The 16629-nt window shown below is 32.8% G+C and overlaps 1 protein-coding gene across 2 annotated transcripts in view; it reads left to right on the top strand.

Annotated features, from left to right (window-relative positions):
* The window catches only part of LOC106460593 (tetraspanin-9-like), a 52822-nt gene extending 40993 nt beyond the window's left edge, over positions 1–11829 (top strand). Inside the window, exons 2-4 of one of the 2 annotated variants that reach the window (XM_022387350.1) lie at positions 1921–2035; positions 5506–5586; positions 7214–11829. In XM_022387350.1, coding sequence (XP_022243058.1) covers positions 8821–9834 — 1014 coding nt within the window. In that variant the 5' untranslated portion in view covers positions 1921–2035; positions 5506–5586; positions 7214–8820 and the 3' untranslated portion in view covers positions 9835–11829. The remainder of the gene's footprint in view (positions 1–1920; positions 2036–5505; positions 5587–7213) is intronic. The other variant, XM_022387349.1, reaches the window with a different exon arrangement.
* Positions 11830–16629: the final 4800 nt, after the last annotated feature.

Below are 16629 nucleotides of genomic sequence, written 5' to 3'. Positions count from 1 at the left end.
CGGTGTATTGCATGAGAAGAATGGATGTTGAAATGTTCTTCTTACTAATATCAGTGTATTGCATGAGAAGAATGGATGTTGAAATGTTCTTGTTACTAATATCAGTGTATCACATGAGAAGAATGGATGTTGAAATGTTCTTGTTACTAATATCAGTGTATTGCATGAGAAGAATGGATGTTGAAATGTTCTTGTTACTTATATCGGTGTGTCGCATAAGAAGAATAGATGTTGAAATGTTCTTGTTACTAATATCGGTGTATTGCATGAGAAGAATGGATGTTGAAATGTTCTAGTTACTAATATCAGTGTATCGCATGAGAAGAATGGATGTTGAAATGTTCTTCTTACTAATATCGGTGTATCGCATGAGAAGAATGGATGTTGAAATATTTTTGTTACTAATATCAGTGTATCGCATGAGAAGAATGGATGTTGAAATGTTCTTGTTACCAATATCAATCAGTGTATCGCATGAGAAGAATGGATGTTCAAGTATTTTTGTTACTAATATCAGTGTATCGCATGAGAAGAATGGATGTTCAAGTATTTTTGTTACTAATATCGATTTATAACACGAGAAAAATGGATTTTGGAATGTTCTTGATACTTATCGGTGTATCGTGTGAGAAACATGGATTTTGAAGTATCATAGGACGAAGATTAATGCATAAATTGGGAAGTGCACTGCGTGAGAAGTACAACTATTCTTGGGACAATATATCTTATAGAATTTAGCAGTTTTTGTTTTAAAGTCTACAAATGTTTCTAGATACTCACTTTACGTGACAAATTCTTAAACCTCAAAGTACACATTCAGTTTAAGATAAAAGTTACTTTTTCGTGAACATATGTGTATAGAATACACCACTGCAACAATGAAAATGGAAATAAAATGATTCTGTAGAAAATTCCTTCGTTGCGATTTACGAGAGTTACAATAATAGTTTTAAAACAATGGAAATGGTAACAAAAGCATTCTGGAGAAACTCTTAGTAGCGAGTTATGAATTACAAGAATGGTTTTAAAACAATGAAAATGGTAACAAAAGCATTCTGGAGAAACTCTTAGTAGCGAGTTATGAATTACAAGAATGGTTTTAAAACAATGAAAATGGTAACAAAAGCATTCTGGAGAAACTCTTAGTAGCGAGTTATGAATTACAAGAATAGTTTTAAAACAATGAAAATGGTAAAAAACAATCTATAGAAAACTGTTCATAGCGATTTATGAGAGTTACAAGAATTGATTAAAACAATGAAAATGGTAACAAAAGAGTTTTGTAGAAACTCTTCGTAGCGATTTATGAGAATTACAAGCATAGTTTTAAAACAATGAAAGTGATAACAAAATAATTCTGAAGAAAACTGTTCATAGCGATTTATGAGTTACAAGAATATTTTTAAAACAATGAAAGTGATAACAAAATAATTCTGAAGAAAACTCTTCGTAGCGATTTATGAGAGTTACAAGAATAGTTTTAAAACAATTAAAATGGTAACAAACGAATTCTGAAAAAAAACTCTTCGTGGCGATTTATGAAAGTTACAAGAATAGTTTTAAAACAATGAAAATGGTAACAAAAGAATTCTGTAGAAAACTCCGTTGCTATTTACGAGAGTTACAAGAATAGTTTTAATGCACAAATCATCTTCTGTGTTATCCACCTGAAAAATGTGGAGATTGTGTTAAAGCACATGCAGTAAAGGTTATATCACTATTTTCAATATTGTATTCCAGAAACGTCTTCGTGGATTTATTATTGTCGCTTTTAAAACAATTTGATTGTTTATGAAATATGGAGGTATGTACTTAATATCTATCATTTTCTGGATGAATTTATGTTTCCTTGCTCCTCAACGGGAAGCACTTAAATCTGTATGTTTTTAATTTTTGTTTTTTTTATGTTTTCTTTCACAGTTGGACAGAAACACATCTATCTTGGCCGCCACCTCTTCCGAACGGTTTGTTCTTCGTCCAGTGTTCCTAATCAGGCGAGACATTTCCAGAATTTTCCAGCAGGTAGAACAAACAGGTCAAACCCTCTTCGATTGCTGTAGAAATAAAACGAAATCGTTTTCAGTCTTTTCAAACAACAAAATTGTTACAACCTAAGCTTAAAGTTACGATCTAAGACTAGGGAATTTCAACTGTAACTCAAACAGAACACGCTGTGTGTGTGTATATATATATATATATAGAGAGAAAGAAACAATAATAATCACAAAACAGAAGTATCAAATGTTGTTGTCAACTAAAACTAATTAACTAAGCGATGTTTATAAGATAAGCAATTATTCTTCTAGTAACAGTCCTTTAAATTCGGTTCTTCATTACGAAAACCAGGATAATGATTTGATGTTTAGCTATTTCTGAATGTTTGCGCATAAATTATTTAGTTTATAGATATGAACTTACGACGTTATTCTTTGTGTCAGTCCTTGTGTTACTTGCATCATTAATACTTTGGCTATTCCTTCATCAATATAGTCATCCAGTAATGTCACTTGGGTGTTACTATCTGCTTCACTCTTTGCATTACTTCTCGTGTGACATTTTTTGTTACTAATTATTTCACTCCCTGGTCCACTTTTGTGTTACTTATTGCATTACTTCTTGTGGAACATCTTTTATTACCAATGATTTCACTCCTTGGTCCACTTTTGTGTTACTTATTGCATTACTTCTCGTGAAACATCTTTTATTACTAATTATTTCACTCCTTGGTCCACTTTTGTGTTACTTATTGCATTACTTCTCGTGGAACATCTTTTATTACTAATTATTTCACTCCTTGGTCCACTTTTGTGTTACTTATTGCATTACTTCTTGTATCATTTCTTTCGCTCCTACTTGTCTCACTTCTTGCTATAGTATTTGCATAATTTCTTATGTTATTATTTAATTCGTTCCTAGAGTTACTTCTCGTGCCACTCTTACGTTAGTATTATTTTAAATCTTGGATTATTCCTTAGGCCTCTTCTTGTATTACTCCTTGTTTCACAAATTGCATTACTAATGCTTTATCTCTAGCGTTATTACTTGAGTCACTCCTTACGTTACTGCTTGTTTCTCTTCTTGCTTACTTTTTTGTGGGACGCAACGTCAATTTAGCAACTAAGCTTTTACTTAAGACATTTATGTCACAGTCAACTTGGCAAGTAAACATTTATTAACACTTTTTTGTTGTATATTTTAATATCTGAAGATAAACGTATTTTCCCAATTCGCTCAACATTAGAACGTACGTCTAGCAGCAAGCTCTGAAATTCATTATCATTTAATTGCGTATAACTCCTTGCTCACACTAAAATAAGTGAAAAGAATGACATTTTGTATTAGGTCCACATAGGACAGTCACGTCGAGAATTTCATGACAGTCGCAGCTTAATGATGTTTAAGAAAAAAGCTTTAAAAATTGCTATTCTTTCTCAAAATGCTTATTACTTTAAAAAAATTCTACTGCTTCAACAAATAACCCAAATGTAAATGCTTTAGTTGTTAGTTTCTGGTAATCATGTATTTGTGTACATTCCATCCAAATTGGAACCAAGAAACTAATTCTGCTTTACTATAATAACTAAGAGCTCCGAGTAATAAAAACTTTGTATCCAAGGAGACAATCTGGTTACCTAGTAACTAGAACATCTGTAAATTGACAGCTTTGAGTCCAAGAAAACAAATAGGTAACCTAGTAATTAACACACCTATGTACTGATAACTTTACATCCAAGAAGATTATCCGGTTACCTTGTAACTAAAACACCGATGTACTGATAACTTTTTATCCAAGAAAATATCCTGGCTACTCACCTGGTAACTACGTGATCACTGTATTGACAACGTTGTATCTTTGTATTTAAACCAACATATATTCCAGTAAATAGTTTTCTAATGAAAAATGAGTGCTTGTGACCGAGTTACAAAAGCTCTCAGCATAATTTACTACGAATGTTGCAACTCGTGTTTGGCAAACATAAGTTAGCCACACAAATCACGTAGTGTGCGTTACAGAAAGTGGCTCCTACCATATGTGATATTTAACATTTACATAGAAAGTGGCCCTTACCATATGTGATATTTAACGTTTACATAGAAAGTGGCCCTTACCATATGTGATATTTAACATTTACATAGAAAGTGGTCCTTACCATATGTGATATTTAACATTTACATAGAAAGTGGCCCCTACCATATGTGATATTTAACATTTACATAGAAAGAGGCCCTTACTATATGTGATATTTAACATTTATTTTGAATGCAGAATCACGTGGACAGGTTTGTTTTCTTTTCTACGTCTTATCGACAGCGTTGCCTTATTTACCGTTTCAAAAATATAATATTCTTGCGAGCTGTATGCTGAGGTCAACGTACCATCAAAGTCTGTGTTCGCATGTGATGAGATTCGAGCTCCCACGCGGTTCAAACGTCGATAGTACATAAATGTATGCATGCACATATGAATGGTTACGCTAAAAATAGTAATGAAACACTAAAGCTTTTAGTCAAAGTTAACTCTATTATTCAAAGAAGAACTCGATCAGGAATTTACGCTGACTATACCCATTGTAGTTCATCATATCTCTACTGACAGTTGTATAATAATGTTTTAAATAAGTTTAACTTTCTTTGTCTATAATCTAATGATAGTTCTTTTTTTTACATACGTACTGCAATAATTTTATATGAGAAAATAGAAAGTGATTTTTTGACACATTTATATACGAAGGTTTTGATTGAAGTGATTAATAGACAAAACTGTGAAATAAAAGACCGATCATTTCATATTAAAATTTATTTTAACATCAATATTCAATTACGTAACTCCATCACAATATTAGAAGCGAGACACAGCTGATACGTTTTAGGCTTAACACTTTCGAAAAACGTAATATAATTTAACCCCTTAGAAACTAATAAATAGCACATCATTGAACCGTGCTACAGTTTGTGATAAGCACAAGTGCTCAGTGACGGTGTTAGAAGCTCATGCTGAGGTCGATTTATAGGTATCAAAATTCTACCTTAGTGGGATTTTGTAACGTTATTTTTCGTCTGTTCTTATTAACATTTTGTAAGTTTATTCTTTTGAGACTGTTTAACCCACAATGTTTTATCGCTTTGAGATCTTGCGGAACATTTGTTTTTGTTGTTTGTTTGTTTGTCTTTTGACAGAAAAGCGCGCTAGGTACATTGTATTAAACTTCGATAAAATAATTATTCGCATAACATCTAAAGAAAACACAAAATATAGCGATAATGGGAAAAAGACGTGTACCATTGAGGAATAAGTCAGTTTTTTCTGTAAAAATAAATGAGTTAGAAATTATTTGTGTGTTACAAATGAAGAGCCCCATATCCTGAGGTAGAATAATTTGTTAAGTTTATATCTGATATATAATCATTCTCAAAACCGGTTGAATCATTTCAAAACATTTTGAAAGCTCGGGATTATTTTCTATATAATCAAAAAAGCAATGTGGCTTAATTCTTTGGTTACAGGAAAGGCGGGGATGAGAGAATCATAACCTATGAGGTGTGAGGATATAAAGTCTTGAAATCACCTTGCAGAATCTATAAAGTGTGAGTATTGTTCGTTAGTTCATTTATTCGTTGTTAAGCATAGAGCTACATGATGGTCTATCTGTGCTCTGCCCACCACGGGTACCGAAACCCGGTTTCTAGCGTTGTAAGTCCGCAGACTTACCGCTGTGCCATGGGGTCACTTATGTCTTAAAAGAATATCGTATATGTTGTCTCTAACTAAGTACTGTGCGTTAGTTTTTAACTATAAACGTATCTTAAATGGTTTATAAGAACGTGAAAAACAATCCGAAATATTTAAAGCTGTTCAGAACTTAAGTAGTTTTTAATATATTATTACATCTTAAAATATTTGTATAATGAGCCATAATTAATTTGCACGCCTGGCGCAAACGACACTACAATGCATGTAAACGAAACAAAAAAAACACTACAATATCCACTCTTAACTTTTCTAATCACTTTGTATTCGTGTGGACTAAAGTTCTGGCCACCTTGCATCTGAAAAATCATCCTCACTACTAGAAGCTAAATGAACACCCTATTAACACCTTTATATCCAAGAAGACTCTTTAACTGACTAGTAACTAAAACACCAATGTACTGATAACTCTATTTCCAAGAAAACATTCTGGCTTACTAGTCACTAAAACACTAAGGTACTGATAACTTTGTATCGAAGAAGATATTCTGGCTGACTGGTAAATAAAACACCAATGTACTGATAACTTTGTATCGAAGAAGACATTCTAGCTGACTAGTAACTAAAACACCAATGTACTGATAACTTTGTATCGAAGAAGACACTCTAGCTGACTAGTAACTAAAACACCAATGTACTGATAACTTTGTATCGAAGAAGACATTCTAGCTGACTAGTAACTAAAACACCAATGTACTGATAACTTTGTATCGAAGAAGACATTCTAGCTGACTAGTAACTAAAACACCAATGTACTGATAACTTTGTATCGAAGAAGACGTTCTGGTCACCAAGCTACTAACTAAAAGATCATTCTATTGGTAACATTGTATCTAATTTCTTTAATTAAGTTGTATATCCTATTTTCTGATTGTAGGTGTATTCTAAGTAGTTTATAAGAATGTCCCCTTCCGATGATTCAGCGGTATATGTGAGGGCTTACAACGCTAAAAATTGCGTTTTGATAACTGCAGTGGGCACAAAACGGAAAGACCATTGCATAGTTTTGTGCTTTATAAGAAACAAACTATATACATGTGAAATAGATTGAGATTCTTAGAAACTTGTATGTTTTTTGATAAGTCATTACATCTTGATATATTTCAATAATTAATTTACATACCTGCCATAAAAGTTGCAATGCATCTAAACGAAGCAAAAAAAGCAACTATAATTAACAATTTTACCTTTGTCTTCACTCTATTTCAGTAGCTTATTGTTATTATTTGAATTCAAAATTATTTTATACCATTCATATTTTTATTTTCATACTTACTTCCTTTGATAATTCCTACTACTATTTTATACAATAAAACTTTTATATTGTATTTTACTTCTGTTATAATTTCTATTACTTGTTTTGATTATAAGAAGTTCGAAAAGAATTACAATTTTGAATTCATTTATCACATTTTTTTTGCAGAAAATAGTTTCAACTAATATTATTTTCTCCATCATTTCTAGAAAATAATGCCAAGGAGTAAAGACAACAAAGTGATTAACTGATCTGACAACGAAATATTTGGATCAAGTACTTCAAAAAAAAAAAAAAAGAGACTCAAGGTTAAACTTTAATCTTCCTTTGGTGATTGTAATAAAACTTGCTTACTCACAAGTAGGACTAGAGTTTCTGAAGATCATGAAGGACATAAAATGGGTCAATTCCGTTTACTGAAAGCCTCAGTTATTGTAAAGAGGCAGGCAACATTTACATATAGTTATACATAAATGCTACTGATGTGATCGTAGAATCAGAAAAACCTTAAGACTAAGGTTATAGTATCTGAAAATAAAAGCAACCAATAATCGAGACTCTTAAAGTATAATTAACTTTAACATGGTGTTTCTCTTAGTCACAGCAGACTGCACGTGATGGTCAACAGAAGTCGTTAATATTGACGAATGACGGAAGACTAGCTGTCTGATTGTCACTCGTGTCTTCGAGCCTATGTTAAAGAAAGAGTAGAACATTGAGCTTGTAACTTCTCCACAATAACTCTCTTTCATAGCATATTAGCCGTCAGCCACTATCCCCTACAAAATGAAAGCATTTCAGTGTCGTATTCGATAAATCATTCCGGTTTTTGCGGTACGTGTAAGGCTTTAAGTTACCGCACCCACTGAAATGCTTGGCGATAAATTGGGCAGCTACGCGATGATCAGCTTGGGAACGTACAGTCTGGCCACAATTTTTGTTCATAATGTCTTGACATATACTTGTGAACTTGTGCTTATACCTAATACGATCAAGCAGCGTGGTCCTTAATAATAAAGGAAACGTTCGTGTACAAATTTATTGTCTGAAAACACCAGACGGTGTAACCCAAAAATAATAATGATATAATGCTCTTGGAAAATGTGGGACAGTTCGGATGTGAATGAATAATTCGTGCAATTTGGCTAACACTATTGTTGTACGAAATAATATTACTCAAGAAAGAAAAAAATAATATTGTGAAAGTTTAAAGGCATTAAAGTTCCAGAAACAAAGAGCCCTCTACCGATATATTCAATATCTTGCCATTTAAGTTGTGAAACTCTTAGCTCTTACTAATTCTATTACATTTTTGTGTTAAATCTTATATTCTGTTTTTCGTCTTTTTAACGCGGCTCTTTAAACCTGAAACATCACAGTGCTCTACAATAAATCAAAGTTTAATAATTCTTGTTTCTTTCTGTCTGTGGAAAGCTAAACCTTTATGTTTCATTTGCTAACAATATCGTTACATTGTAACCTTTTCATTCTATTATTTATACTTAATTCACTCTTTTCTGATTTAATATAAAATATTTCACTTCCTTTCTTCAAACTAATCCAATATTCTCCCTCTTGAATTACTTTAGATTTATTATTATTTACTTTCAAGTTATCTTTTTCAAGTTTATTTTTAACCTTCAGCATGTATTCTAGGCATTTGTCAATTAGATTTCATTCATATTTATTACTTCCTCTTGTTTTATGTTTAATTTATTTACAAGTATTTACGAAAGTCGCCTGAGCTTGTTACCATCTTCTCTGTCCTTGTGTCTTGTTACTTATTCGAGGGTTTGTCACCACCACCACCAGCTCGATGTTCCTCCACAGAGCGATGAGGTATTACAGGCTCTGGATCTACTCCTGTAACCTGGCCTTACTCTTCAGTGTCCTAATCTTCGTATCTCTGGCGGCCTGGATTTTTTCCGACCACCACATGGCTCTTTTTCCCTATATTCGTTTCCACCAGCCCACTCTAGTATATGCTTATTTTGCCCTTGCTTTACAAGGTGGCATTCTACAAGCAATTGGTTGCTGGGGGGCGGTGCGAATGAATGAGCGACTTCTAAACGTCTACTGGTCAATTATGCTAGCTCTCCTCGTTGGTGATGTCATCATGGGCATTGTTTGGATCTTTCATTATAATCACATAACAGCCAACTTACGAAGTGACCTAAAGTCGAGACTTCAAGTTGATTATGGAAGAGAGTTGCAGTTCCAGATCTTATGGGATAGAATTCAGGAGGATGCTCAATGTTGTGGTGTCGATGGTCCAAGAGACTACAACCACACTTTTTGGCTCCGCCAACAACGAGAGAACTTTCCTAAGTACCACCAGATGGTGCCACTGAGCTGTTGTCGCTTTAGGTTCGCAGCCCATGTATGGGAAAGCGCATTTCTGAACCACACGTGTGTTGAGAGTTATCTTGAGAGTGAGGTTTATCAAGAAGGTTGTTACACCGAAGTACAAAAATGGCTTCAACAAAGCGCAGATTTATTATGTGTACTTGGATTTTGTGTAATCACGTTTTTAAAAGTTTGTTTTCTTGGCATTCTTCGGTATGAGATACGAGAAATGATTCAAAAAATCAGGATTCTTCAAGAGCTGGATGAACCTTCATCAATACTTGGATTGAACCTCCAATATATCAGACCGTCTATTCAAAGTGATACCTTTTCAAGGGACATTTCGCAGAGTCACGTTGGAAATCACTTAGTTTCAAACAACCACATCCCCCATGAACCATTTTCGAAAGAGAGTTTAAGAAGTATAAATGGAAACAACAACGAAAGTGAGCATTGGGACTACAAAAAAACTAGTGCTGTTTAGTCTTCAATGTGCTTAACATACACAAAATCTGGTTCAGTGTATTTCTTGTTCAGTGTTCGAGAGTAGTTTTAAAGCATTTTTAACTCTGCTTTTCGTTTTAGCCTTATGATAAAGTCTAACTTAGTCATCAAAGTAATGTATACAAATAAAACATTTCTTGTTACATTAACATCGTGTTTCATTAGAATCAAGTTACTAAAGCTTCTATGTAAGAAGGGGAAGAGTGAGTGTCAAAGCTAGTGCCATCTATCAATACATATGAAATAAACGATATTTTCTTTATTTTTTTGATGGAAATGTTTTAAACATTTGACAATCCTTAATTATTCTATGTGTTATTTTCTGTTTGTTTAGATACGAATACATAACAGCTGAGTAACGAAGTCTTATTGCGTTATATATATTCTTGAGTTCGTCTATATGGCGCTAATTAAGATGTACTGAAGGTAGCTGTGCCTTTAAAGACCATAACTAACTAAGAAGTGGTAACGACTCGTATTTTGTTGGTTGATGCTGTTTATGTATACCTCTTTTTATGTTTTACATTATTGTCTTCATTGAAAGACCTGTAGTTAAAACTGATTTATGCAGATCTATTTTACCTTTGACATCATTTTGAAAAGCAGATACACTTTCTGCTAAAACAATTATTTAAATACTAAAGTTAGTGTTGTTATTGTTAGTGTGAATTTTAGGTTAACTTATACATTGGTAAATTACTTATTAAACTCGTTATTAGCAATTGAATAGGTAAGTAGAAATGTTGTTTAGCATTGGCCTAGTTCTTTATATTACGAAATATTGTAAAGAACCACAATCACCGACACAAATTTCCTCTATCTTTCTTCCCTCGGTGCAATCATAGAATTTAGTTAACTTAATCGATTTCATATTTCATAGATATACAAAAGGGGCATAATCACACTGAGGAAATGAACAATACGTGACAGTGAAAAACCAAATCAAAGTAAAAGACACAGACTCGCCATTCTGTTTGTTCTAGACATGTTAACCTTGTGAACTACAATGGCATAAACTTATTTTTTGTTTATAAAAAATACTTAACTCTGTCAAAAGGTTTCTATACATTTACAAGAGCTAATAATATTCCAGTTTCGAATAAATATTTTTAATTATTAAAAAAATTAGATTAAAACTTTATATTTTGAATATATTAAAATAATAGTTAGAGGTTCACTTAGTTACCCCCCAAAGGCAAAACGGTTATTTTCTTAGGCTAGAATGTTAGCAAGATAAAAAAGAAGTGAAAAAATTATGAACGTACCTGATCACTGATATAATATTACATAATAGTTTCGTATGTAAACAAAATCTACATAGTATCGAAAAGTCGTGACAGGTAATAAAATAACCAACTAGACTGACACCGTCTTAAAGGAGGAGACATGATGAACACATAATCTGTAAATAATAAATATTCTGGGGATATAATGGCAAACACAAACAAACATCGCAGTCAACAGAGAGCATTAGCTTTTCCTCCAAGAGGAGACAAGGCGTTTCCTGGCAAATTAAAATGTTAAAACTGGTAATATAGCATCTAAAATTTATATTAATATTGTGTTATATATACATAGATTATTTAATAGTGACACGAGGTTATTATAAGAAGTGGAAAATAACATACAAGTAGCTTGTTTGCTCAATAAACAACTATAATACCGAAACAAATGTCTAAAGACACGGCAGCCTGTTACAATAGTAATTATACATAATAATAACAATACGATATCCAACGAAAAGTTACGAAGAAGAGATCAAACAGACTGGAGTAAAGCCAGTTAAGCAAATGCTCATTATAGTGTAATTGTGTTTAGAGGGGGAGCGTGACTTTATATGAATGCATGAACTGGAAACAAAACACAGTTTATATGCCCCCCCCCCCCAATGGCACAGCGGTGAGCCTGAAGACTTATAACGCTAAAAACCGGGTTCGATACCGGTGGTGGGAGCACAGATAGCCCATTATATAGCCCTGCAATTAACAACAAACAAACAGTCTATACGGAAAAGTAATGACAAGAGTAAAAACAATTAAAGGTGTTACTTTTCAGACGACAGGGGCGCCATCTTTAAAACCATTTCAGAATCGCTGAAACAACAACAGCCTTCATTTTGTAAATATTTCTTCGTTACATAGAAGGAAAAATAGAATATTAATGAATGATTAACTGGTAGTTTTAAATCAGTGCTGAAGCCTCATACCTTTGGTTTGATTAAAAAGTGTTATAGTGATTTGTAAAATATGACTAAAGATTACTCATGTGTAGTGTGTGAACAGTTATGTTAACAAGGCTACCTTTGTGCTTACCACATATTCTGCTGATTGAACTTAACCTTTTAAAACTAATAAACATATTTATATAGAAATAATTAATAATTAGACAACGGTGATGCAACCTTTAGGCACGTATTTGTAGCAGCTTCATATATGACATGACAATGAAATAAGTTAATATTGTTCACAAGTAATTTATAAAGCATACAAAAGGATCAGAGACTTATTATATACTTCTCTAATTTTTGGAGCTTCACTTACACAGTTGTAAACTGACGTGAATGAGTGGTGCTTTTATGTACATAATATTATGTTGAAATTCTTACGATGTAGAAGAAATAAAATTCTTTCAAGGGGAAATTTGTTATCTGTCTTTTCTCATAACATAACTTAAAGAGATTCTTTCACAATGAATCGAACTAATAAAATTCAAATAGCTTTCAAAGTTACTTTAAACATCACTTTCTTTTCGTTTTTCAGAATAATATTCATTAGTGAACATAATTATAAAAAAAAGGTGGATACTTACCTTATTACACGCGTTACAAAAAAAAAATTTTTTTCGTTTTGGTTTTACGAGGCAAACGAAGGTGCATTAGATAAAGAGTTCTTACTTCAATGAAAGTAAGAATGATTGTAATTCTCAAAATTCAGCTTCGTTTTCTCATTAAACATTCATCAGTATCATAACATTTTAATTGTTTAAAACAAAAGAGGAAATCCTAGTTAGATAATAGAAACACGTTTAATGAAGTGTCGTTTTGTTTACTGGGTTTTGGTATAAGAAGTCTTTCTAAATATCGATTAAGATAAAAGATATATTCAACACTTTGGGATTTTTAACCTAACGTCGATACTAGGAACTTGTACTTATAATATATATTTTTTTTCAAAATGGTAGTACAACTGAGTAATTAAAAAACACTTTCAAAATTGTCCTTATAAACAAGTATGACAAAAGAGAATCTTGCATACAAATGACAAGTTACAAGACCTTGTGTATACAATGTATAAGCTACTGTGTTTTAATACTTAAGATGCATAATTGTTGTCTTAGCTAATTACTCAATTGAGCAGAAATAACGAAAGGCTACTACCTAAAATAACTCGTATAGGATTATTGTGTTATCTATAACAACCTATATTACTTTCTGGTACTCTCGAAACTTGTCTTATGCACTATCGTTGTAAAACCTCCAATGGAAACAAGAAACACATACAGAGTAGTAATGAGTTACTTTAAATTCTTTATTTGAAAAACTCGGATTAACATGCATGCAACTCAAATATTTAAAGAACGATAAGAGTATAATAAAACTTCCTGGAAGAAGAATTAAGATTAGACATGAACATTCTCACAATGAAAAGACAAAAAGTGAAAGAATAAATAAATTAATATGAGATATCATACGATAAAATATCAACTATTTTCTCTCACAGCCATCTAAAAATTCTTTTACATCTGAACAATTATCATCACGCTGAGCTTCAAGCTTTCCATATATTATGAAACGAGTACAAATGAACGCAATTTTGGTTGATGAAAGATTTCCAAAATGAGCACACCATTTTATGGAATAAACTCACAAAGCTTGTGGATTATCTTAACTGAAATAAAAAGTGTTTCATATCTTGAATATGCCCTCTTTCTCATAATTGTTTTCATTCATGACTTTTTTTCTATCTCTTTTTCAAGACGAATAAAGGTTTCCAACTTGTATTCATGAAGCATCTCAGCATAATGTTTGGCGAAGTTTTTCTTATCTTTATAAATATAGCCTCATATGCTAATGTTAGCAATACTTGTGGTGTCAACAACTTACATGCAAAATTGTTACTGCAGTTCTTTCGGGGAGTGACCTAGAGTAAATCGGGTTGTTAGTAGCTAAATATTGACCACAGTTCACTTTTATAGGAACGTTTTTTTATTTATTTTTATTAAGAACAATAACCAAAGAGTGTGCAAGTGGTGCTATGCAAAAATACTAGATAAAAGGACACGTGTACTAAAGAGCAAAGGAAGACTGCATTTAGAAGAGATATCAACGACATTAACTCTACATTTTAGGTGTATATCCAAGTTCACATCCACTAAGACAGATCCGTTTAACTTCTCAAACAACTGACTTGGAAATAAAGCTTGCATCCATTCTTCCTTCAGTTTTCGCAGCCTTGTTCTCGACAAGTTAAGAAGCGTTGACGTATCCTTAACAGGGTAACAATAATCCAAGTAATCCACAAAGATTAGGTGCACTGTGAAGACTTGCATTACAATGGGCTTGGCATGACCTGGCGGTTAGGACATTCGACACGCAAGCTACGGGTCACGGATTCCATAATTGTTACCAAACAAGCTCGCTCTTTCATCCCTATGGGCGTTATAATGTGATGGTCAATCTCACTATTTGTTGGTAAAACGTAGCCCAATAGTTGGTGATGGGTGGTGTTGAGCAGCTGCCTTTCCTCTAGACATCGAATAGCTTTACACGAATTTCAACAAAAGAAACAAACTATGATTTTTATCACAGAGATGAAAATAAATAAATAGCATCACTGGTTAGTAAATTTATGGAGACATGTACCAATATACATCAGATCAGTATTTAACATGTGGGAAATAAGCGAAAAAACTGCTTTTAAAGGTAATTAAACAAAATCTGACAGATTTACAACTACCCTTACTAAACAAATAGCTTTCTTCATACACTAAGCTGATTATCAAAATAAACTATAAAAAACAGGCAAGATTTGATGATCAACGTTTTCTTAAACCGAATCATCAACAGAGATAAAAGTAGAGAATGTTTTAGAAGTGTCATTTATTCATCGAAGAAAGATAATAAAACAGTTTAATTGACAATACCTCACTAGTTACAATGTGTATAATACGAATACCTTTAAATTCAAAGTGGTTGGAGTTCATCAGCTTGTCCCAAAGAGCCAATTTGGCTAGAAAAAAAAAGAGAGAGAAATACTCGGTAATGGGGGAGATATCTTCCTGGCATTGATACCATCTCTCAATCTGTGAAGCATTCCAGTGATCAGTTGGATGACTTTAAGAAATCTATTGTCCCAATCTTCAGTCAGTGCATTGCCAAGTTTTATTACGTGTGTGATGTCTTGTAGTGTTGCACTCACGCAAGCTTTGTCTAAAGAGGGCCTTCTTGGGACTTCTTGTTGGCCAATCCAATACCTCTCTGGGTTTTTGTGTTTAGGATAATCATTAAATCGCACAACTGGAGATAAGACACTGGGCATTATCCATAATCATGACAAAATGTAGCCTATGTGAATCCCCAGCTATTGTAAAAATGGGTCCACTATCAAATAAATATCTCATAAGTCACAATAAAATATGTACGTCTGTACATACTGATGCCTTCCCACTCCATTATTTAACATCCATTGAAACAATAAATTTTAACAACGTTACACTGAACTTATTATTAATTTCTAGTTCTCTAGACACCAATCCGTTGTAAATTGGTAGAGAAGGGAAACTCTGACCACCTGTGGTGTTGCTACCAATTTTACAACGTCAAAAAACTGTGTTATGTTGTGCAGTAAACTGTGGAGCTAAAGCAGACTTTCTGGACCCCAAGTCGGACTCATTAAATCTGTTTCTCACCATTTGGCCCCAGTCTCTATTTTGCTGTCCATATTAGGTGTATAGACAATAAACTGACGACTCCTAACGACCACTTGTGCAAACATTGTTGCTGTATAATGTAGTTGACCTTCTACAACTTCCTCTAGAGTACACATCTTGTATTTATTAATGTATTTAGTACGACCTTCAATGCACTAAAATAAGATGCCAATTTTATGTACGTTTTCCAGCATTCGTTTAATTTTAATAGTTTGGATTTCCATGGCGTGTAGCACATGCAAAATGTACCGAAACAGTTGTGCATTTAGAACACGTGAACATGCACACAACTAACAACATAACCATATTACATTCAGGTATAATTTTTCAGATCGTACTAAATGTTCACCCTTTAATTTTTTAGTGAGTGGACACTGAAGTAAATATATTGTTCAAGAATGAAATTTGTACCCTGGCTTAAACATTTTGAAACAATAAATACGTGTTTCATGCTCATTAAGAGTTTAAATGGTGCATTCAGCCTATTCATTGTTAAATTATATCATTATATATGCTTTTCTGTATTTGATTATGCTTAAAACTCACTCACGTTGTGACGAAATTTAGTTTTAAGTTTTAATTAGCATTTTTAAAACCTCAGACAATACTTAAATAATTCTGTATGAGAACTAAATTAATATAGTTGAATGCTACATATCATTAAACATTATTCAACATTCGATGACGAGGAACCCACTTTGAGACTAATAATGGCTGGAGACGGCTTGAATGGGTAATGAAGAAAAGCTTTAATATAACAGCAAATGTACAACAATGTACCTGATGATGACAAAACCTTGTCGAAACGTTGTACATTTGCTGTTATATTAAAGCTTTTCTTCATTAC

The sequence above is a fragment of the Limulus polyphemus genome, unplaced genomic scaffold (genome assembly GCF_000517525.1).
Source record: "Limulus polyphemus unplaced genomic scaffold, Limulus_polyphemus-2.1.2 Scaffold801, whole genome shotgun sequence".
NCBI lineage: Eukaryota > Metazoa > Arthropoda > Merostomata > Xiphosura > Limulidae > Limulus > Limulus polyphemus.
Note: the sequence above shows the minus strand (reverse complement) of the source record. Positions and strands in the feature narration are given on the sequence as shown.